At 46.5% G+C, this 23,784-nt stretch overlaps 1 protein-coding gene across 4 annotated transcripts in view; it reads left to right on the top strand.

The window, feature by feature from the left end:
- The window catches only part of triob (trio Rho guanine nucleotide exchange factor b), a 170,566-nt gene that overhangs the window by 30,571 nt on the left and 116,211 nt on the right, over positions 1-23,784 (top strand). For all 4 annotated transcript variants that reach the window (XM_066683021.1, XM_066683020.1, XM_066683022.1 and 1 more), the window contains 2 exons: positions 18,013-18,087; positions 21,169-21,283. In XM_066683021.1, the coding sequence (XP_066539118.1) occupies positions 18,013-18,087; positions 21,169-21,283 (190 nt within the window). The remainder of the gene's footprint in view (positions 1-18,012; positions 18,088-21,168; positions 21,284-23,784) is intronic.

Raw genomic sequence — 23,784 nt, 5'->3', positions numbered from 1 at the left:
GAGAGCAGGCCTGTTGCTGCACATCTGTCAGAGGAGCCTTCAATATCACTGCTTGTATTAATAGTATAATATTAACGTTTTCTCAAATATAAAATGCCATTGGTTTTAGATTCTGTTTTTGGTTTCTCAGAAATTTAGAACCTATTTTGATGCTATACACATCCCCTCATCCCCAATCACCCCCTCAGTACCTCACTAATGCTCTCAGTGCTCAATGCCATTAAATTCTTACAGAAATGTTCCAACGTCTGGTGTAAAGCAGAAACTCTAACAGCAGGGAAATACCAGCTGGGCATGTGTCTACAATCATTTGGCCATGTTGTGTATTCATTAAAATAACCCTAGGAAAAATTTGATAGTTTTGTTTCTGCCCTCCCAGTACAGTTGCAGAGTTCCATAGTGCGGTTTCTGCAGGGCTGAGCACTGAGCAGTGGCTCTGTTCTCCCAGTTCCAGCTCACGGGAGAATCCCAATGATTGTGAAGCTGTAATTTTAAGGTAAAAATATCCCGTATTGTTGCTTAAAGCTTGTTTTCCTGCTGTGGGCTGCAGGTGGGGGCAGGGAAGCAGTGCGTGTTTGTTTTTGCTCATGAGCGAGAGGAGGACTGTGGGTAATTCAGGCGACACTGACATCTGCTGGGAGAGACGGCAGCCTGCAAACCCAGACCAAACCGGACCCTGGTTTCAGCCTCAGAAATGTGTCCTGCTGTTTGTAACAGACCGTCGAAGGGCACGTGTGTTTAAAAGAAACGCCATGTGAGAAGTGGTCAGTGAGATCCGAGTGAGGTCCGAGTTTGTTTTTTCGGAGTGTGAGAGTGTGTGTGTGTGTTCAGAGTTCAGGGTGGGGCGCTTGTGTATGACATTGAAACCCAGTTTGAGAGACCTACAATTAACAAAATAAGAGCAGTGCGTCCTAAATTAGGAGCAGCCACCGCGGTCTCTCGCTTTGAGCTATTTTCCCCCGTTTCTAAATGGAAATCTGACCAAAACAGGGCCAGCTTTTTTCCCTCAGATGTTCGCAGTGACTGAAGGGTTGGAGTGAGGAACCCCGTTCCCTCATTACTGCACATGCTCCGTGTCTCTGTAGTCACAGGCATTCACAGTTTTCTAAATGTTACTGCTGTATTTTTACGTTTTTAAGCTCGTAAATGAGTTGGAGCTCATCTCTGCAGTGGAACACAGGTCTGATTCTTAATGAAACGTCTGTGACCCGCTTTGGTCAAAACCCCACAGCAGTGTCCCCCCCCCGGGCCTTAACAGCCCTGTTCAGAACGCCCGATAATGAGCCGCTCGCCGTTCGCCGTTCACGAGGAACAGTAAGAAGCATGAGCTGAAACTCCTTGTTGTTTCTGCGCTGTAATTTTTGCCGTTTTTGCTCCACACCTATTTTCAGTTTTCCCTCTTTCTTTTATTCCTTCGCTCTTGTTTTCACCATTTTGGCTCGGTTTTCTTCTCTCCTCCCGCTCTGTGTTTTGACCCGTGATTTCTGATTTAGTCAACACACAGGGACGGACTGGGTTGTCTTGTTTTGGGGTTTGTGGGTTGGAAGGCTCTCCAGATACGCAGATGTGTTTACAAAAGCACTGCAAAGAATGTTTCTCTCTCTCTCTCTCTCTCTCTCTCTCTCTCTCTCTCTCTCCTCTCTCTCTCTCTCTATCTCTCCTCTCTCTCTCTCTCTCTCCTCTCTCTCTCTCTCTCTCTCTCTCTATCTCTTCTCTCTCTCTCTCTCTCTCCTCTCTCTCTCTCTCTCTCTCTCTCTCTCTATCTCTTCTCTCTATCTCTCCTCTCTCTCTCTCTCTATCTCTCTCTCTCCTCTCTCTCTCCTCTCTCTCTCTATCTCTTTACTGCACAAGAACGGCTCGTTTTACCCCGTGTTTTCAGACTTAGGCAGCACACAGAAAACTGACTGTGGTCTTGTTTCACAGTGTGTGGGTTGGTGGGCGCCAAAAACAAATAGAAATTGATATATATTCCAGTTAAAGAGGTATCATCACCTACATCAGTATTAGTAGCAGAATAATCGACATATGTGATGTGTTTAATAACGACACGTGTCTCTCATCTCTTATCTCTCATCTCTTATCTGTTCTGGAAGCTGGTGAGATCCAGTGAGCGTGAATGAAGACAGAAACGAGGGCTGGTGAATAAGACAGTGCTGGCCCTCTGTGCTCAGGCAGCTGTCGGCCTGTGAAAGTGACCCTGTGTGGTGTGAGAACCCTCATGTTATTGTGAGGAAATGTCCTCTGTGCCGCTCTCCCTTCTGTGCCAATGAGCTTTATTGTTAATGCCTCAGTGCTTTACTGTTTTCTCAGAGCAGTTTATGGACTTGCTGGTGTTGCCTCATAATAAGAACAAGGGCCCCAGTACGGAGCCTTGTGTAACCCCCGACCTCACTGGCCTCGACTGGAAAGGCAGAGGACACTTAACAGCACCCTCCGGCTTTTTAAATTCGATCAGTGATTTGACGACGTTGGAACAGAGAGTGGGGATTTCTCTGTGCGGCCGAATCGCTCGCTCGTGGGAGCCAAGGTCATCGCAGAGGCCCTCTGGAAAAGGGCATGCTAAATCCCACCTTCCCTTTGGGGGTTATAATTAAACAACGGAGGCTACGGTGGGGGGTCACACTCGATCAGCTGATTTAAGGCAGAGGGTGGATTGTGTTTGACTTGATGGACACTGCCTCAGTGCCCTTGCAGCTGTGTGTCCTTTCCATCGGCACCGTACCGTCCTCCCTTTGAAGAATGCTAGCATCTAGCCTCCCTTCATAGACCCTTCCCCTTAGCTGACACGCGTCCAGTGATGGAATAGTGACCGGGTCCACTGCCTCTTTTAGCCTGAGGTGAGGGGGGTCACTTTATAGCGAGAGCACCCAAGGACCCGATGACCACCATCTGGAGATAAACAAAAGCAAGAGGACTTTTTTCTTCAAGGACTTGGCCTTGGACTTGTTTGTGCTTTCTGAGCGATTTGGAACCAGTCATGGCAAGCCTTTCGGTTCTCTTTCGCTTTCTCTACGTGGGCTTCATGCAGGAACGACAGAGACGCCTCACACTGCAAGGCCCCACTCCGGAGAAAGGTAGGTTAAATAGAGCAAGGATTCTTCGTTTACTAGTTGGTGTGTTGCTCCCAGAACAATTCTGACGAGACCCCACTCCCATCCACTTCTTAATCTTAATCTTCTTAAAGTCCCGAGAAGAGAAGCTCTGATGTTATTCTGATGAGGAGCAGTGGACTGTGACGCTGGTGCAGCACTCGCTGATGAGATAATTAAGTTAGTGTTTGGAAAAGTCCAGGGCTTTTTACACTCACTGCTTTTTAAATGGTTATGAAGCTGTTTAAACGGCAGCGGATCACAAGCTTTAAAACTCATTACAGCTCACTGCATAATCAAAGCCTTCTCCGTTATGAGGAAATAGACTTCTTTTCGTATCAAGTACGGCCAATTTCAGCACCTGTTCCTTTAAATGACAAGGAGCCACACACAACTCACCCCCAAGCGAGGTGAACAGAAGCTGCTGTTTTAGCTGTTTTTGCTCAGTTCTCTTCCTCGCTGTTTGTGCTTTTACTCGTTTTTTTTTTCTTATTTCTCTGCGCTCGTTGTGTCTGTTTGGCTGCATTTAACCTCCTCTTCGCGATCTCACATAAACGCGGGTCCAGCGCTGTGATTGGACAGACTCAGATGAGGGGTGGGGCCATTCAACAGTCTCCGCCCTTGACGTCAGAATGGCTCGTATTGTCCCTTGTTTTCTGATTTGGGCACCACACAGAAAACTGTGAGTGTGGTCTTGTTTCACAGTGTGTGAGTTGGTGGGCTCCAGATTCTGAGTCAAACTAAAAAGACCAGACTGCTTTAGAAGTCAACTGTCAAGGATCCAGGGATTGTTGGAGAGATTAAACAGGAGGCTACACAAGCTCTTCCAACACTCCCTGACCACCGCATGTTGCTTGCCAAAAGTCTCTTTCACAGAACACACACACACACACACACACACACACACACACACAGTCCCAGAAACACTAGTAAATCTTTCTTACGGTAGGCAAGTTACAAGCTGGAAGGTGGTACCGCCTTCCTAACTACCCCTGACCATTACTGTTCTTCCTTGTAGAGCCCATTTTGCCACCCATTCCCCCCAGGATCCAGTGTTGTGTTAGCAGCTGATGTGACGGCATGTTGTAAGTGTTTTGACATGGGCACGTTTGTGGATATCCACAGCTGGCAGTTCGCTCAGGCTGGGATGAGCCTCATCCGACTTTCAGGTATGGTGTGGCACTGCTGGAGATCTGTGGCAGAGGAGAAAGGTGTTGGAAGATGGAGGTTCATGTGTTTGTTCGCTGCTTGTGAAGAACTGGATGGATGTGTTAAACGTTTCTGAAAATATCTGCGTATTTACAACATTAAGATATGGTTCTGAGACTTTAGGGGTGGGCTGATTCTGTGTGTAATTCTCCATGTTATTGTAACGGTGGTAACCAGACGTCTGAAGCCTTTCACGCCTCTTGGAAAGATAAGACGTCCCCTGTGTATCATTTGATGGTAGTTTTGTGATAAGGTTTTGGTGAGTACATGGTGGAAGCTTACAAGGAGGGGTAGTGATGGTTGTGTAGTATTAAAAACTATGATTTTATTCAAGAAAATATAACCTAAAAATGAAGTAGTGGGGGTGGCACGGTGGCGCAGCAGGTAGTGACTGTCTGTAAGGAGTGTGGTGTGTTCTCTCTGTGTCTGCGTGGGTTTCCTCCGGGTGACTGTCTGTGAGGAGTGTGGTGTGTTCTCCCTGTGTCTGCATGGGTTTCCTCCGGGTGACTGTCTGTGAGGAGTGTGGTGTGTTCTCCCTGTGTCTGCATGGGTTTCCTCTGGGTGACTGTCTGTGAGGAGTGTGGTGTGTTCTCTCTGTGTCTCTGTGGGTTTCCTCCGGGTGACAGTCTATGAGGAGCGTGGTGTGTTCTTTCTGTGTCTGCGTGGGTTTCTTCCGGGTGACTGTCTGTGAGGAGTGTGGTGTGTTCTCCCTGTGTCCGCGTGGGTTTCCTCCGGGTGACTGTCTGTGAGGAGTGTGGTGTGTTCTCCCTGTGTCCGCGTGGGTTTCCTCCGGGTGCTCCGGTTTCCTCCCACAGTCCAAAAACATACGTTGGTAGGTGGATTGGCGACTCAAAAGTGTCCGTAGGTGTGAGTGTGTGAGTGAATGTGTGTGTTGCCCTGTGAAGGACTGGTGCCCCTCCAGGGTGTATTCCCGCCTTGCGCCCAATGATTCCAGGTAGGCTCTGGACCCACCGCGACCCTGAACTGGATAAGGGTTACAGACAATGAATGAATGAAAGAATGAAGTAGTGTGAAAATGACGAGTGAAGAGTTTATTGGGCGCTGCATTCGTTATGAGCTCCATCTGGAAAAAGCGCTGCAGTTGCTTTTTCTTGGGGATAATATTGTATCCAAAATGATGTGTGAGTTTTGATTTAGACGATTTATAGACTGGGATTTTGATGTTAAAGATCGACCTATCATATTAATACTTCATTTTTAGGTTATCTTTAATACTACACTTCTAATACTTAAGAGGCTCTATTTAGAGTTTACAGGTCATTCATTTTTATATCAATATTTCATTTTAAAATAAAGTAGTCTGTGTTATACACAACAGCATCTTTACAGGGTTCAACAAGGATTTTTATCTTCTGTAACAGAGTTAGACCAATCAGAGGCAGTCGGACACGCTCTGCATTCCTCGCTCAGAATTAAAGACAGATCTTAGTTTTAAAATAGACTTGAATCTTCAGGTTTAGAAACTCATTTAAATCACAATCACATCATTGATCAGAAATGACAGTTCGATGTTTTTCTCCACATTCTTCAGCTCTAGTTTCTTTATTTATGGGAGAATACCACTGTGGGGACTTTTATACACATTTTTGTGGTGAGGTGTTTTGTGTATTATATTTTTATAATAAACAATACTATGATAATTATAATACTAACCCTAGTGAAATATATTTAGTATCAGATATGTTTATATTTTTGTGAAAGCGCTGGATCGAGGATTAGCTTTTTATTCTCACCTGTGAGACACATGTCAGCTGCTCTGTTGTTGGGTCTGTTGTAGTGCTGGGCGATGTGAGCGCAAATCAATATCACGATTAACTGTACATTTTATCACGATTACGATTAATGAACAGTTATTTTGTGTTTGTGTTTGACTCATAGTTCAGTGACGAGGCTTTTGCTGTAATATGCTCCGGTGTTAAAGCTGGGATATTTTTTTCTGATTGTGCTTTTGTCACTGAAACAGTTTTTCTCAGTGTTTACATTTGACTTGTTTTTGTTCAGTGTCGTCTTAACTATAGTCAAACACAGTACAGTGGAACCTCTACTAACGAACGCCTCTACTAACGAACTTTCCAAGATACGAACCAGGCATTTGAATATGTTTTCCTCCACCAACGAACCATGACTCTAGAAACGAACCTGAGCCTCCTCCGAGCCGGCGGCTGGAAATGGCCACTGACCCCAATAGGCGAGTCTCCCAGCGCCCAGACTTGAGTGAGCTTTTAAGATTAGCAAATTGTAGCTTTAGCAATTTAGCATTAGCGTAAATAGCAGACATCGAAATTCGTGCTAAGTTAAACCGTATCTACGCTTCGTCTCCCCACATTCACCCGCCTACTCTCCGTTATTACCCCCCCCCCCACCTCCCGTCATACAGCCAATGCCTGTGTTACTCCTCCAGCCAGTCGTCACGTCTTCAAGGTAGCGATGTGTAACCACTTACAACTTTATTTATTTTTTATTACTGTTTCCACTGTATTTCTCTTTTATTTTTAGTAACGCTACATGTATTTTTTTTTTACTAATTTGAGAGTGTTGTAAACATATATCAGTGCAAAAAGGATGACTTTTTCCATTATTTTAAAAGGGGAAAATTGACTCGAGAAACCAACTTTTCTACTTACGAACTTGGTCACGGAACGGATCAAGTTCGTAGGTAGAGATTCCACTGTACGTCCAAACCGCATACGCTGTGTTTATCTTTGGTACGACCTGCTCGTGTTGCTCGGTCGGCCTCAGCGTTTAGGTTCTCCTCCGTGTTGCTTCCATGTAGCAGACTCACTTGACTACAGTGTGGTAATGTGGTTTTAAAGGGACAGAACATGAACACGCATTGGGGACATAACAGAATTAAAAGGAAAAAAAAAGGTTAATCGATGTAGATAAGATTATGTCGATTAGAAGTTCTGAAAGTCGATTTTCGATTAGCTTTTGATTAATTGCCCAGCCCTAGCCTGTTGTTGCATGTTCAGTTTGCCACAAAAACACAATGCATTTGAATCACACAAACACTGCTGGCTCTGTGCAGGTTGGGGTGGATGTTTATGGCCTGGTTCTGTGCTGAGGCCTGGTTCTGAATGTAGATGAGTCTCTCTCACTGGTTCAGAGAGACAGTTTGTCTCAGAGACTACGCAGAATGAAAGTGTGATTTTAAGAAGATTCCCTCAGTGATTCCCACATTTCCAGGGTTACTGTGCAAAACTCAGAGACCACTCCTCAATTTGTTCAACTCTCATTCAGAGGGATCTTCAGTTTAATGGACTTTAACTCAGACGCTCCGTCTCCCGCTGATGGGACAAGGCTTAGACCGCAGCTTTATTCTTCCCTTTACACACTAAGAGCTTCCTGACTCCTACACTTCCTTTCAGACCCACAGAGTTGAGGTGTCTTCTCACTGTTAAAAGAGGGACAGAAATGTCTTTTTTCATGTTAAATTACATTCATCTTTAGTTTCATTTAAAATTATGATTTAAATGTTTTACAAAGTATTTATTCAGTTTTTATTCATAATTTATTCATGACAGAATTTCTTTAAAGCATTTTGAGTGGCATTTATACACGAAAGATACACAATTACAATTTTATTATATTATTATTTATCATAATTTATGATATTATTATGTTGCACAGCTGTCCACAGGAGCCCTGAGTGTTGTACGCTGGAAATATATCTTCGTATTCTGAAATAGAAACGGCTCCTCTTTAATGGTGTTTTTCCTGGAAACGCAGTAAAGGAAGGGAGGTGTTTGACTGTGGGCCCGTACTGTACGAGAGGGTGACCCTGCTATCCCTGAGGGAGACTCTCAGGCTGCGTCCTGGCCTTCGCTGCGCTGTGTAACAACAAGCAATCAGGGCTTGTGAACAGAGCCATAAAAGAGCGGTATGGGAATGGGGCGGTGAAGGCTGCCAGTGGAGGGGCCGGGGTGGGGGTGGGGGGGTGACAGAGGCGAGAAACAGAGGGACTAAGCTGGGGAGCCGTAACTCATGCTGTACGCTGGCTGTGTTCAGAGGCGCTGATGTGTGAGAGAAACACACTGGACTGAGCTCACTCCAGCGCTGTGATTGGACAGACTCAGACAGGTCCAGTGCTGTGATTGGACAGACTCAGACAGGTCCAGTGCTGTGATTAGACAGACTCGGTCAGGTCCAGTGCTGTGATTGGACAGACTCGGTCAGGTCCAGTGCTGTGATTGGACAGACTCGGACAGTTCCAGCACTGTGATTGGACAGACTCGGACAGGTCCAGTGCTGTGATTGGACAGACTCAGTCAGGTCCAGTGCTGTGATTGGACAGACTCGGTCAGGTCCAGTGCTGTGATTGGACAGACTCGGTCAGGTCCATAGTTGTGATTGGACAGACTCGGACAGGTCCAGTGCTGTGATTGGACAGACTCGGACAGGTCCAGTGCTGTGATTGGACAGACTCTGTCAGGTCCAGTGCTATGATTGGACAGACTCAGACAGGTCCAGTGCTATGATTGGACAGACTCAGACAGGTCCAGTGCTGTGATTGGACAGACTCTGTCAGGTCCAGTGCTATGATTGGACAGACTCAGACAGGTCCAGTGCTGTGATTGGACAGACTCTGTCAGGTCCAGTGCTATGATTGGACAGACTCGGACAGGTCCTGTGCTATGATTGGACAGACTTGATCAGGTCCAGTGCTGTGATTGGACAGACTCAGACAGGTCCACCACTGTGATTGGACAGACTCACATGGGTCCAAGCCTGTGATTGGACAGACTCAGTTGAGTCTGGTGTTTTGCAGGTGTATAGGTTGTATAATAATTTGCACAGTGCTGTCACTGTAGGTTTGCAAGTTATTAGACGTTCAAAACAATGGGACATTTTGGGGCTTCTTCACGTCTCGCTCTCTGATTCCTCATTACTTTAATTCAGCTCCCGAATCCTGTCTCCAATGGGTTTAGATTTGTCTTGTGGACAATGCTTTGTGTTATTATTTTTAACTGACCTAGGTCCAGCTGTTTCCAGTCACATCACCCAGTCCCCATTGCTCCGACTGGATCGACCCGGGCCAACTAGGATGAGCAGTGGGGCCATGAGCTCAGCGATATGACTGAGGCTTTATCCCAAACTGAGGACACGGCTCAGCGTTACCTCTCAGGCTGTGCTATATTTACACCTGAGACAAAAAAAGGACATGTAGCTTAGCACTGGCCAATACACACACGTGCAAACACACACACACACACAGTCAAAGTTTCCATCCCAGCGTGATTAGAGTGAGGGGCTGGGTAGGAGAGCGAGCAGTACCCAGATCCAGACACCACCACGTTTCCTGCCTGCAGCGCCAAGCCTCACAGCACAGCCCCCCCCCCCCTCCACACACACACACACCCCAACCCCCCCCCCCAGCATCATGACTCACTGCCACCGGTTACGCATTGATATTCTGCCTGTTACCGTGTGGTTATTGTCCAGTTTAGTGGACTAACTAAAGAAAGGTCTCTTGCCGTTTCTGAAATGTAGCGTAGCTGATCGGTCAGAGCCTGACATTGTTTACCACACACAGAAACAGTCGAGCTGAGGCCAGTGATAATCTTGAGTGCTGCAATCATTGCATTAATGGATTGGCGCTCTGTCCTGGGTGAAATCCTTGTGCCCGATGCAGTCCTCCAGGTGGACGGTCGTTTCTGGTTGAGAGTACGCTGTGCGCGTTTGGCTGCCGCTTCTCGCCAGTGTGTGTGAATTGAGCGTTCTGAGCAGTGTAGATTGTAAAGCGTCCTTGGGTGTCTAGAAAGGCGCTATATAAGTATAACGATAATAATAATAATAATAATTAAAGCTTATTACAGATTAATGTCCTGTATTGTTTGTAAGGGCAAGGCCTCCCTACTCGTCCAGTTTGTTTCCTCTCGCCAGAGGACACCTTCAGTGTCCAGCAGACCCTGAGTTTAATCTACTTCCACTGTCACAGGAGTGGCCACCTCAGTGCGGGGGGAAATTTACAGTACAATATATGTATCCAACAATTGCATAAACATGAGAAGCTGTTGAAGCGGGAGCAGTGCAAAACAACGAGGAGTGTATACGCTGAAATAAACCCAGCTCTAATCCTCGGTGACGTGAGGTTCGCTGACCAGGCCTGGGCTGCTGGTGTGGGAGAGAGAATGTGCAGATGCCCAGTGTCTCACGGCGAAGGGTGTTAAAGTGTTTCTGGCCGCTCTGGGACTGAGAGAGAGCTGAGTGTTGTTCTCGGGAGTGCAGCGTGATGTTCCCGACACTCTGTGAGATTGGACTTCTGCCGCTGAGCACCAGTTTTCCTTCGATTGTTGCTTCAGGCTTGAGCTGGTGAAAAAACACAGTGGCTCCCAGAAAGAGCCACGTTCCAGCAAAGTATTTCTTCAGTGGAAGTTGGATTATGACTATTCATAATTATTATTATTTCAGGGTAGATGGGAGGACTGGGGTCAGTTCGGAGATACATTGTGGTCCAGGGGCTTGAACCAATAATTCTTCTGATCACAGCAGTCCCCCCATGAACTGAACTTCAATAAACATCAAAGCAGTGATCAGACAGTCACACCGACAGTTGCCATCACACTCTTCACCTCCTTCGTATGAGCACAGTCAACCTGAACGATCCTAATTCACCACCAAAGATACAGGACCGAGCAAAAATCAGAGACCACCCTGCGCTTAGTTCATTCACAATCCATACAGTCAGTGAAGTGTAAGGTGAACGTATCTAAGATGATGTCCTTGATATTCCTAACTGGGACCTCCAGAATTGCCACCATCAGATAAACAACACTTAAACCTCCTCTCTGGCTTCTGATCCAAAGAGACTTGGGTGTGTCTATCAAGTCAGGTTAATATCATGGGTCTGAAAGGAGGTGTAGTTGTCACGTATTCCCAACCTCCTTTTCCTTACTGAGGAATAGGAAATTGACAAAAACAAAGAAAATCTGCAAATGCAACAAAGAAGTTGCTGGTGTGTCCTGTCTGAGAGCCCACACCTCGACGTCTCTCTGTAGGTTACTTTGGAAAAACTGAGAGTAAGGGTGGAAATGTGTATGTATTGGAGAACTCTGTGCATTTTATTTATTCTGAAAACGTTATAAACAGCCATAAAGCCAGTGAAGTCTGCTCTTTGAACAGCTCTGTGGTCTGGACGTTCTGTTGAGGTGAAATACACAAGGGGTCCATGAAGAAACCTGCTGTTTCCTGGTCCTGTCTGAGCTTGCCTTAAGGGTATTTGAGCACAGTGAGATGGGCTGAGGGTGTTGGATGTGCTGAGACTGTCATTCAGAGAGGACTGTCTGGACGTTGACATTGAGAGCCTCTGGACAGATTTCATATTTCATGTTGTTTTCTTTCCTTTAGACAACTTTATACAATATACAACCCAGAGGGAAGTGTCTTGTGGTTTTTATATGTGTATGACCATGTTTCTGCTCTGTTTTTAACACCTCACATCACCCAGTGGCCATGGAGCACCTTCCTAGTGCTCAGCACCTACACAGCAGTGTGTTATTATTGTAATGGATCAGAGGAATGTTTTAGTTCAATTTTGCTAAACTCTGCAAAGGCAGTGTGTCCAGGCGGTGGCCATCTGGGCAACCCCTCCGTGCAGTTACTGGTCACACAAGACCAAACTCCTAAGTCTGTGAACAGAGAGAGTGGCCAAAATACTCAAAAGCAAGGCTCAAATTACCGTGAATAATCCTTGAGAACAGTTTGCTGTGTTTGTCTCAGTAATTGATAAAGTATCTGATTTTTCAGTGTGTTTTTGCTGTTGCGCAGATCTCCTCCAGGGGGACTTTCCGCACAAGCGCCACAATCTCATCGCCCCCCTCAGCTCGCAGCATTTCAGAAAGCTGATTGGCATTTGTGTTCAAGGGCCGGACTTGTTCTGTGAACAGATTCCATGTTGAGTGGTTTATATTTCTTCTTGGTTATAACAGCCCTGCTTTCAGTGAATACCAGCCTCCTTTTGTGTAGCAGTGTTGACTCCCCATATTCACGTGTAGCTTGTTATGTTAGCGTAATCTTGAGAGACCACCTCCTTTTGTTAACTGTTAGCGTAGCAGTGTTGATTCCATACATTCAAATGTAGTTCGTTATGTTACCGTAATCCTGAGAGACTGCCTCGTTTTGTTAACTGTTAGTGTAGCAGTGTTGACTCCCCACTTTTATGTGTAGTTTGTTTTATTAGCGTATCACCGGGAGAGAGCCTTCCTTTGTTAACTGTCAGCGTAGCAGTGTTGACTCCCCATATTCACGTGTAGTTTGTTATGTTAGCGTAATGCTGAGAGACCGCCACCTTTTGTTAACTGTTAGCGTAGCAGTGTTGACTCCTCACTTTCAAGTGTAGTTCGTTATGTTAGCGTAATGCTGAGAGACCGCCTCCTTTTGTTAACTGTCAGCGTAGCAGTGTTGACTCCCCACTTTCAAGTGTAGTTCGTTATGTTAGCGTAATGCTGAGAGACCGCCTCCTTTTGTTAACTGTCAGCGTAGCAGTGTTGACTCCCCACTTTCAAGTGTAGTTCGTTATGTTAGCGTAATGCTGAGAGACCGCCTCCTTTTGTTAACTGTCAGCGTAGCAGTGTTGACTCCCCACATTCAAATGTAGTTTGTTATATTAGCGTAATGCTCAGAGACTGCCTCCTTTTGTTAACTGTTAGCGTAGCAGTGTTGACTCCCCATTTTCAAGTGTAGTTCGTTATATTAGCGTATCACCAGGAGAGAGCCTTGTTTTGTTAACTGTTAGCATAGCAGTGTTGACTCCCCATATTCACGTGTAGTTTGTTATGTTAGTGTAATGCTGAGAGACCGCCTCCTTTTGTTAACTGTTAGCGTAGCAGTGTTGACTCCCCACTTTCAAGTGTAGTTTGTTATGATAGCGCAATGCTGAGAGACCGCCTCCTTTTGTTAACTGTCAGCGTAGCAGTGTTGACTCCCCACTTTTAAGTGTAGTTCGTTATGTTACCGTAATGCTGAGAGACTGCCTCCTTTTGTTAACTGTCAGCGTAGCAGTGTTGACTCCCCACTTTTATGTGTAGTTTGTTTTATTAGCGTATCACCGGGAGAGAGCCTTCCTTTGTTAACTGTCAGCGTAGCAGTGTTGACTCCCCATATTCACGTGTAGTTTGTTATGTTAGCGTAATGCTGAGAGACCGCCACCTTTTGTTAACTGTTAGCGTAGCAGTGTTGACTCCCCATTTTCAAGTGTAGTTCGTTATATTAGCGTATCACCAGGAGAGAGCCTTGTTTTGTTAACTGTTAGCATAGCAGTGTTGACTCCCCGTTTTCACGTGTAGTTTGTTATATTAGCGTAATGCTGAGAGACCGCCTACTTTTGTTAACTGTTAGCGTAGCACTGTTGACTCCCCACTTTCAAATGTAGTTTATGTTAGCGTAATGCTGAGAGACCGCCTCCTTTTGTTAACTGTTAGCGTAGCAGTGTTGACTCCCCACTTTCAAATGTAGTTCGTTATATTAGCGTAATGCTGAGAGACCACCTCCTTTTGTTAACTGTTAGCGTAGCAGTGTTGACTCCCCACTTTCAAATGTAGTTTATGTTAGCGTAATGCTGAGAGACCACCTCCTTTTGTTAACTGTCAGCGTAGCAGTGTTGACTCCCCACTTTCAAGTGTAGTTCGTTATATTAGCGTAATGCTGAGAGACCACCTCCTTTTGTAAACGGTTAGCGTAGCACTGTTGACTCCCCACTTTCAAATGTAGTTTATGTTAGCGTAATGCTGAGAGACCACCTCCTTTTGTTAACTGTTAGCGTAGCACTGTTGACTCCCCACTTTCAAATGTAGTTTATGTTAGTGTAATGCTGGGAATCAGCCTCCTTTTGTTGACTTTTAGCATAGCACTGCTGACTCCAGATTCTCCCCAGTGTTCTCCAAAGAGTCACTCGCCCTAATTTCAAATAGAGCGTAATCACATCAGGGAGAAGTAAATGAGATTAAGAGCAGATCTTGTTTAGAATATGTGTCTTTCCTCTGGGTGTATTTATTTCTGTCTTCCTGGTTATTATTGTGCAGGGATTTGGAGGCAGGAGGACGAGCTGCCAGGGTGCACAGCCTAGTCAAGTGAGTTCTGGTTGCCAGAAAGTTAACGCTTCTAAAAAGAGAAGACTGAGAATCCTCTGCTGTAAATATCTCACTCATCATGGCACTAAGCCATTCTGATAATGTAGATTTATGCCTCTAAAGTAAAGCTGGAGTTATAACTCAGATTCTTTTGATCTTAGCTCTTTATGGCTTTTAGATGCAGATGATCCATAGCGTACGTCATGACGCAGGGTCAGGTCAAGAGCAGTGCTTTAATCACTGTACAGATGATGTGTGTAGCGTGTATGTGAGTCCCATGTCGTCTCCAACTTCTGCATGCTGTTTCTAGCAGGACAAAGGTCAGATGGTCATCTGTTGATGTTGCTGTCGGTGGTCCGTGACTGGGGTTTTACGTAACTGAGCTCCGTTTGCAGTGAATGTGTTCTCTACAGAGACAGGGTTGCTTGTCGTGGATTTCAGCCGTGACACCCCAGGGCCATTGTAGCTGACATTCAAGGTTCAAATGTGATTGTTTAGAGAAGCAATATTGCAGCTTTACAGTAAAAAAAAAAAAAGATTAAATGAACCGTTGCCTGCTTTTGCTTCTGGTGTTGTGAGCAGTGACAGCCTCTACTCTCCTGGGAAGGCTTGGGAGCTGATGGTGGAGCGTTGGATGTGAGATTTTGATGGCCATTAGCCACAAGAGCAGCTGGTGTTAACGATTCGTTGTGGATCAGATTATTCAGATTATTTCTGAAACACATCCCAAACATAGTGGATGGAGCTCCATCTCTCCGGAGGATGCAGAACCACGGCTCCACAGCTCCACGCCCATTGCTGGGGGACTTAAGAACTGTTTAAGCCAACACGTGCAGCCTCTTGAAGATAGGGCTAATGCTTATACAGAAGCTCGGAGCGGCCCTGTGTATCCCTGCCCCCCCCCCCCACCGCGGACTGGTCAGCACCGTGACAGGCCCGAGGCGTTTTGACCGAGACCGGAGACAATAGGACACAGGCAGTAAGCCATATGTCAAATATATATCCACTGAATATAGATGAGGTAGTAGGAGCCCTGAGATGAGGTCAATATCTCTATCCTTCACCCCACCCCCTCCCACACACACACACACACTGCTGGAGGGTCTTGTACTACAGCTCCACATGCAGCCTGCCCTTTTGCCGGAGCTCTCTGCAGTAACTGATCATTTCCCCGAGGCCAGGCAGCACTGGGCAGTTTAGCCCAATGACGTAATGTGCTGTAATGTGCAGCTGAGCCTGACCACTGCTGACTCTCTCTGAGCTAATGGAATCAATAGTGGAGCGAGAGAGAGGCCAGGGCTTCCTGCTTTGAGAACATGACCCCCCCCCCCCCTCCCCAGGTTTCTAGAGCCCACTGTAACATCAATAATACACCACACACAGAGGTTAGCCACATCGCTGGAGCCTCCTTTAAGGTCAGCGTGTGGGGGAGCTGCACAGGCCTGAGAGGGTGGTTATTTATCTGTTTATTTGTTGTTTTGCCCATTTGTGTTTATGCATGGCTTTTTAAAATAGGGCTTGTGCCTGGAGGGGCATGTCTTTTGTACTGAGCACTGCAGGTTTCAGTGTTAGTGCAGAGGTTGTGGGTTTGGCATTGCAGATTTAAACCCCCCACGTCTGTGGCAGAATAAGCTACGACACATGGGTTTTAGTTTTTTGGCTGACGAAAACAGATGGAGATTTTTGAGAATTAAAGAGGGCTGTAAAAATGCTTAATTTCCATTTGATAAATTTTACGAATTAATAAGCTTTAAAAAGTTAAAAATTGAAAATAACTCATTAAAAATATTTTTATTCCTCTGAGCGCCACGTGACCCACCGTGACCCTGATGAGGAATAAGTAGTTATACTGTATGGAAAAGTGACACAACCTTGAAACAATGGCACTTTTTCACTGATGCAGTGCACAGTAGCACCCCCTTGTGGAGCAGTGCATAAATGTGAGTGAGTATGTGAGGAATGGGGGTCCTGGTGTAATTTGTAGCTGTGAGTGAGTGACGGAACCACTGACCCAGCGACTGACCCACCTACTCCGTAACAAAGGGAGTTCTGTTGATTTGGGCCTGGTATCGATACTGGTTCTGTATTTGGGTAAAGCCCAATGAGCGTGACCACAAACTACAAGATATCTATAGTTGTGTATAACAATGTGTTTATAAGTGTACACTGTGTTTTTACCAGAGACTATGTCTAATGCAGCTTTATCTCAGTCCCTGTCTGGGTCACAACCACCTAGAGATGTACATGAAGGGACGATTTGCATTTCATTTATTTGAGCATATCTTTTTCATGCAAATTGTGTAATAAGTTAATGTTGGGCCTTGGATCATTTTGCACAGCTGGAGTCGTTATGCACAGCTGGTTGTTTGGAGGAGTGTGAGATATTTATCTGCAGCTGTAACAACGTATAATCTCCTATAAACTACTGAACAGAGACGGAGGAACTTGTTTTGATATGGTGATATTATTTACCCCCGGCATTGGAACTGAATTAAGAGATAATGAGTTTATTGCTTGTCTTTGGAGATTGGCCTTGTGTTAGCTGATGTGTCTTACACACACACACGCACACACACACACACACACACACACATTGTGTATAGACAAGGGCTATAAGAATCAGGGCAGAGCTGTTGGGGGGGAGCAGTGGGGGATAGGGCATGTCTGGTTGGAGCAGGTGGAGGGTGGAAAAGGGCTGAAAATATCTGACCTTCTAGGAAAAAATCAGCAGTAAACTGTTATAGAGATCCCTAAGTTTTCGAAGCAGGTTTGTGACTAAATGTTGGGCAGTTGGGGTGTGTGGGTCATGGATGTTTTTTCAGTTCGTCTCAGGCACTGGATGCAGATCCCTCTGACCCATTAATTCATTCATTCATTATCTGTAAGCTCTTATCCAGTTCAGCGTTGCGGTGGGTCCAGAGTCTATCTGGAATCACTGGGTGCAAGGCGGGTATACACCCTGGAGGGGGCGCCAGTCTTTCACAGGTTCACTCACACAATCACACCTACGGACACTTTTGAGTCACCAATTCACTTACCAACAAGTGTTTTTGGACTGTGGGAGGAAAGTCACCCGGAGGAAACCCACGCAGACACAGGGAGAACACACCACACTCCTCACAGACAGTCACCCGGAGGAAACCCACGCAGACACAGGGAGAACACACCACACTCCTCACAGACAGTCACCCGGAGGAAACCCACACAGACACAGGGAGAACACACCACACTCCTCACAGACAGTCACCCGGAGGAAAACCACACAGACACAGGGAGAACACACCACACTCCTCACAGACAGTCACCCGGAGGAAACCCACACAGACACGGAGAACACACCACACTCCTCACAGACAGTCACCCGGAGGAAACCCATGCAGACAAAGGGAGAACACACCACACTCCTCACAGGCAGTCAGCCCCCATCTGCCTCAGAATATTAAAGATATTAAACATCATAAGTGGTGTCAGTTTTGATAAGGGGCGTGTGGTGGAGTAAATGATTTCAGGAGGAGTGCTGCTGAAAAGGCCAGATTGGGTGTCTCTCTCCATGACGTGGGGGTCTTTTTGCCCAGCTGTGTGTATTGTGGTCTAACAGTGGCCTGTCTTCCTCTGTTCTTTTGTAGGGTTCAACCGAAATGAAGAGATGAAGGCCATCGAGGTGTTGCCCATTCTGAAAGAGAAGGTGGCCTTTCTATCAGGTGAGCTCCCACCCTCAAACCCGTGTCCACTCTCAGCTCTCGAACCATGTCCCAAAAATGAATCACACTACTCCAGCTCATCACTGCATACAACACATGTTCTTTTATACCCCACTGCTGGGTGCTTGGCATTGGGCATGGTGCAGCTTAGACTCATGCACAGCTTCTCCAGAGCATCTCGTTTTATCCGTAATGAAACGAATCCTCCGGTTGCTCTGGTTTCAGAGAAGACTTCAAATCCATCTGCGATGTGTGGTACTGAAGAGTTACAGTAATCACACGCTCAGGGAAATAACAGCTCACAGACACGACAGCTGCACGCAGACACTCATTTTCCAGCAGCAGCTACCGTGCTGTTACAGACCTGACAGACCTCTTTAATTTCACTGCTAGGGTTAGTATCCTCCTCTAGCTTCAGGTGAAGATTTTGAAGGTGATAAAGATGATGTTAATCTAGAAGGTGTCGATCTAGAATATGGTGTAAATGATGATCTAGAATGTGATGAAGGGGATAATCTATAAGATGTTGAAGATGCTGATCTAGAAGGTGATGAAGATGATTTACAAAGTGATGAAGATAATTTAGAAGGTGATGAATATGATGATCTAGAAGATGATGAAGATGCTGATCTAGAAAGTGATGAAGATGATAACTTAGAAGATGATAAATATGCTGATCTAGAAAATGATGAAGATGCTGACGTAGAAGATGCTCAAGCTGATGATCTAGAAGATGCTGAAGGCGATGAAGATGCTGATCTAGAAGATGCAGAAGATGCTGATCTAGAAGGTGATGAAGATGATGATTTACAAGGTGATGAAGACGATGATATAGATGATGCTGAAGGTGATGAAGATGCTGATCTAGAAGATGCTGATCTAGAAAGTGATTAAGATGATGATCTACAAGGTGATGAAGACGATGATATAGGAGATGCTGAGGGTGATGAAGATGCTGATCTAGAAAGTGAAGATGATGCTGACATAGAAGATGCTCAAGCTGATGATTTAGAAGGTGATGAAGATGCTGATCTAGAAGGTGATGAAGATGATGATCTAGAAGATGATGAAGATGCTTATCTAGAAGGTGATGAAGATAATGATTTACAAGGTGATGAAGATGATGATATAGATGATGCTGAAGGTGATGAAGATGCTGATCTAGAAAGTGAAGATGATGCTGACATAGAAGATGCTCAAGCTGATGATCTAGAAGATTCTGAAGGCGATGAAGATGCTGATCTAGAAGATGCAGAAGATGCTGATCTAGAAGGTGATGAAGATGATGAAGATGCTGATCTAGAAGGTGATGAAGATGATGATTTACAAGGTGATGAAGACAATTATATAGATGATGCTGAAGGTGATGAAGATGCTGATCTAGAAGATGCTGATCAAGAAGGTGATGAAGATGATGATCTAAAAGGTGATGAAGACGAGGATATAGAATATGCTGAAGGTGATGAAGATGATGATCTACAAGGTGATTAAGATGCTGATCTAGAAGGTGATGAAAACGATGATCAGGAAGATGCAGAAGATGATGATCTACGAGGTGATGAAGATGATGCTCTCTCTCATGTCCCCGATGTGTCCCCCAGTGAATAGAAATCTGAGGGAGTGTATGTTTTCTTTTCTTTAGTCGGGGCTGCAGAGCTTCATGTGTAAATGCAGAAGCCCCAGAGCAATGGATAGTAATTAGATCCAGCAGCTCCAACAGTGGGGAAGGTCCCTGAATAAACAAACAAACAAACAAACACAAACAAACAAACCACTGTTTATAGAATGTCCTACATTGGTTTCTTAACAAACAACACAGGTTTTTAAATAGCCCTTCGATATTGCAAATACGTGTGTGTGTGAGAGAGAGAGAGAGAGAGAGAGAGAGAGAGAGAGAGAGCAGTAGAGAAGTGTAGCTGCTGTTTAACTGCCTGACCCACATTGGTTAAGTATGTTTAATCTGTGTTGGAGGGCCTTGTGTGTGAGGGGCTTAGCTCGGCTAAAGCAGAGAGAACACACTCCTTTCTGTATTCCCTCGTTTCTCTCTGCCGTGGAGCTGTAGAGAAGGTCATGAAGGTTAATGAGGTATGGTCACAGGCAGAAGTTCTAACTCTTGTGTAGACCGCGACACCGTGAACCTATGATCAAATAGAAGTAAGTTTAAAGGTGAGGTCACAGTCAAGTGACTGAGGGCAGTTTTAATCAGCTGATACTTATTAGTCAATTTTTGTTGAGGTCTGAGTTGGGGCTGAGACAAGGGCCGAGACATTGCCTGAGTAGGGGGCTGAGTCCAGGGCTGAGCTGGCGCTGGGTCCGGGGCTGAGACGGGACCTGAGTCTGGGCCTGAGTCGGGGCTGATACTAGGCTGAGATGGGGGCTGAGACGGGGCTTGAGTCTGGGCCTGAGTCGGGGCTGATACTAGGCTGAGTCTGGGCCTGAGTCGGAGCCTGAGTCGGAGCCTGAGACTGGGCCTGAGTTGGGGCCTGAATCGGGGCCTGAATCAGGGGCTGTAGGGTGGAGACTAATGTCCTGGAGCCCACAGTCTCACACACCATGATATTGACCACACTCTGAGACCCGTCGTGCTGACGGACTGTGTCAAGCCACCTCCCACCCCACTCTCCTCTTCCTCGTCCTCCACTCCTCATCAGTGACCACCAGGTGCTTCCTATTAGGACGACACTGACAGGTATCCAGGGAACCAGACTGAGTGGGAGGAGTCGTGTCCTCAGCTCCACCTCTATCCGCGTGGATCCGGGCTCAGCTCTGAACCCCAAGGTCCAACTTTCCTGTTCCTGTTGTTTTCCTGAGCTTGTTTCCTCACCGGGAGATGGGACTCATCTGAAAGCAGAGCTGTGTGGGTCTGCAAGGAGCTGCACACCTGAGTGGACTGGGGCCGTGACGAGGGGCGGATCTCTTGAACTGGTGGCCTCTTGGTTATAGGGCCAACTCATATAAGCATATTCTATGTTTTATTTATAGTTGTTTTTTTTCCAGTATTTGACACTCAGCATAAATTCAGTAATCACAAGACTGTGGTCCATGTTTAAGGTGTGTGTGTGTGTGTGGTGTGTTCAACAGGGGGCAGGGATAGACGCGGTGGTCCGGTCCTCACCTTCCCTGCCCGCAGCAACCACGACAGAATACGACAGGAGGACCTCCGTCGTCTCATCGCGTACCTCGCAGGCATCCCCAGGTAGTGTGTGTGTGTTTGTGTGTGTGTGTGTATCTGTGTGTATTGGGGGCAGGGTGATGGGATAAGGTCAGGCTGTTGCAGGCTGTTAAATTTATTATTATTATTATTATTATTATTATTATTAAGGGCGGCACAGTGGCGCAGCAGGTAGTGTGTCGCAGTCACACAGCTTCAGGGACCTGGAGGTTGTGGGTTCGATTCCCGCTCCGGGTGAACCCACTCAGACACGGAGAACACACCACACTCCTCACAGTCACCCGGAGGAAACCCACACAGACACAGGGAGAACACACCACACTCCTCACAGACAGTCACCCGGAGGAAACCCACGCAGACACAGAGAGAACACACCACACTCCTCACAGACAGTCACCCGGAGCGGGAATTGATCTCACAACCTCTAAGTCCCTGGAGCTGTGTGACACCTACCTGCTGCGCAACACTAATTTAATTATTTTAATAAATTTATTGTGGATTCCATTTATTTTGGGTTCCATTTATTTGTTTAAAATCAGATCTTTACTAAAGTCAGTGAGTGACGAATCTTACAGCGTCAGAACCTAAAGTCATTGAAGCTCTCGCAGCTGAGTGCCATCAGATCCTCACAGCAGTGTTCCAGTGTCCGGAGTAAAGCCTGTGGAGACACACTCCCTGATGAACACCCTTGGTTTCAGAGGAGGCACCGTGTGAGGGCAGTGTCAGGGCAGTTTAGTCGGTCTCAGTGTGTGTGTGTGTGATCTCAGAGGGGGTGGTGGAGCCGAGCGTGAGCCTGAGACGAGGGAACGCAGCGCAGCAGCAGCCACTGGACTTTATGTGGGTTAGCGTCTGCCCCAGGGCCTTTTCCGAGCGCTGTGATCCACCACGATGCGGACCCTGGGACCGCTGCACTGTTCCCAGATCAGAGTCAGAGTGTATCTGCTGCTCATAGAACAGCTGAAATAATAAGTCCGTGAAGCAGCTCCTGCTGAAAATCACACTGTGTACATATGCAAATGAGGAGGCTGGAAATGATGGCAGCTCTAGTCCTGTTTTCTCACTGATGAATAAGAGTGGAGTGTTTATCTCGGGGTGTGTAAAGCACCAGGGGTCCAGTCTCTGAGGTGTGTGTTGTCCTGAGTGGGATAAAAACCCCTGTGAGGAACAGAGTAATGCTAGTATCGCTACTGCCTCACACACCCTCCCACCCCACACACACACACTCTACAGAGCCCACTGCCACATACCCTCCCCTGCCACACACCCTCCCACCCTACACACACACACTCTCCAGAGCCCACTGCCACATACCCTCCCACCCCCACACACACACTCCAGAGCCCACTGCCTCACACCCTCCAACCCCACACACACACTCCAGAGCCCACTGCCACACACCTTCACACACACACACACACACACACACACTCTCCAGAGCCCACTGCCACACACCCTCCCACCGCGCACACACACACTCCAGAGCCCATTGCCACACACCCTCCCACCGCTCACACCCACCCACACCCACACCCACACACACACACACACACACTCTCCAGAGCCCACTGCCACACCCCCCCCCCCCCCCCCCACACACACACACTCCAGAACCCACTGCCACACACACACACACTCCAGAGCCTCCTGGATATCAGAGAGAACATGGTATCCTGCCTCTCTCTCTCTCTTTCTCTCTCCTTTTCCTTCTTTCTGTCATTGTCTTCCACTCATCATAAATCCTAAGGCATACAGTGATCTTTCTTGTTCTGACACAACACCTCTTTCTTTCTTCCTCACTTCATATTTTACCCTTTATACTCTATAGGGGACATATTATAAAAAAAATCTTAATTTGGACCTGGAGCCCACCAACCCATACACTGTGAAACAAGACCCCACCCCCCCCCCCCCCCACACACACACCCCCACCCCCACCCCCACACACACACACCCGTACACTTCTGATGCCCCCTCGTCTGCGTCTGTCCAATCACAGCGCTGGACGGGGTGAACAGTGATCGGTTTATTCGTTTAAAGGCAGGCGTTCTGAACAGGGCTGTGTAGACGCGGGGAGAACGCTGCTGTGGGGCTTGTGGGAGTTTTAAATAACTTTTATTTTCTTATATCTCTCAATATCTCCATATGTTCTCTGTAGGTCTGTCTCTCTCACTTTCTTGCTTTCACAAACATCCTTCCTTCCTCACTTCTTTCCTTCCCTTCATGCTTTAAATAACCCTGTCATTCTCTTTTCATTCTCTCTCTCTCTCTCTCTGTCGTCGAGGGAGGTGTGTGTGATTCAGATGTGCTGTTTTCACTCCTCTGTTGGAGTCAGAGCAGACAGGAAGTGCAGCTGTGGATGTTAGAGCTCTCCCCCCACTTCTCTCTCTCTCTCTCCTTTGGTGGCTGTTTCTAACTCAGGACACTTAACGCTTAAGATCATTTCTCCGTCTGTGTTCTTACGGTTTCTGTGGTTTTCAGATAGGATTTGTTCCCAGTGCTGAAACAGTAAGTAAGTGTTATTCTTA

This window comes from Hoplias malabaricus, chromosome 10, assembly GCF_029633855.1.
Source record: "Hoplias malabaricus isolate fHopMal1 chromosome 10, fHopMal1.hap1, whole genome shotgun sequence".
NCBI classification, from domain to species: domain Eukaryota; kingdom Metazoa; phylum Chordata; class Actinopteri; order Characiformes; family Erythrinidae; genus Hoplias; species Hoplias malabaricus.
This window is presented reverse-complemented; position numbering and strand designations above follow the sequence as displayed.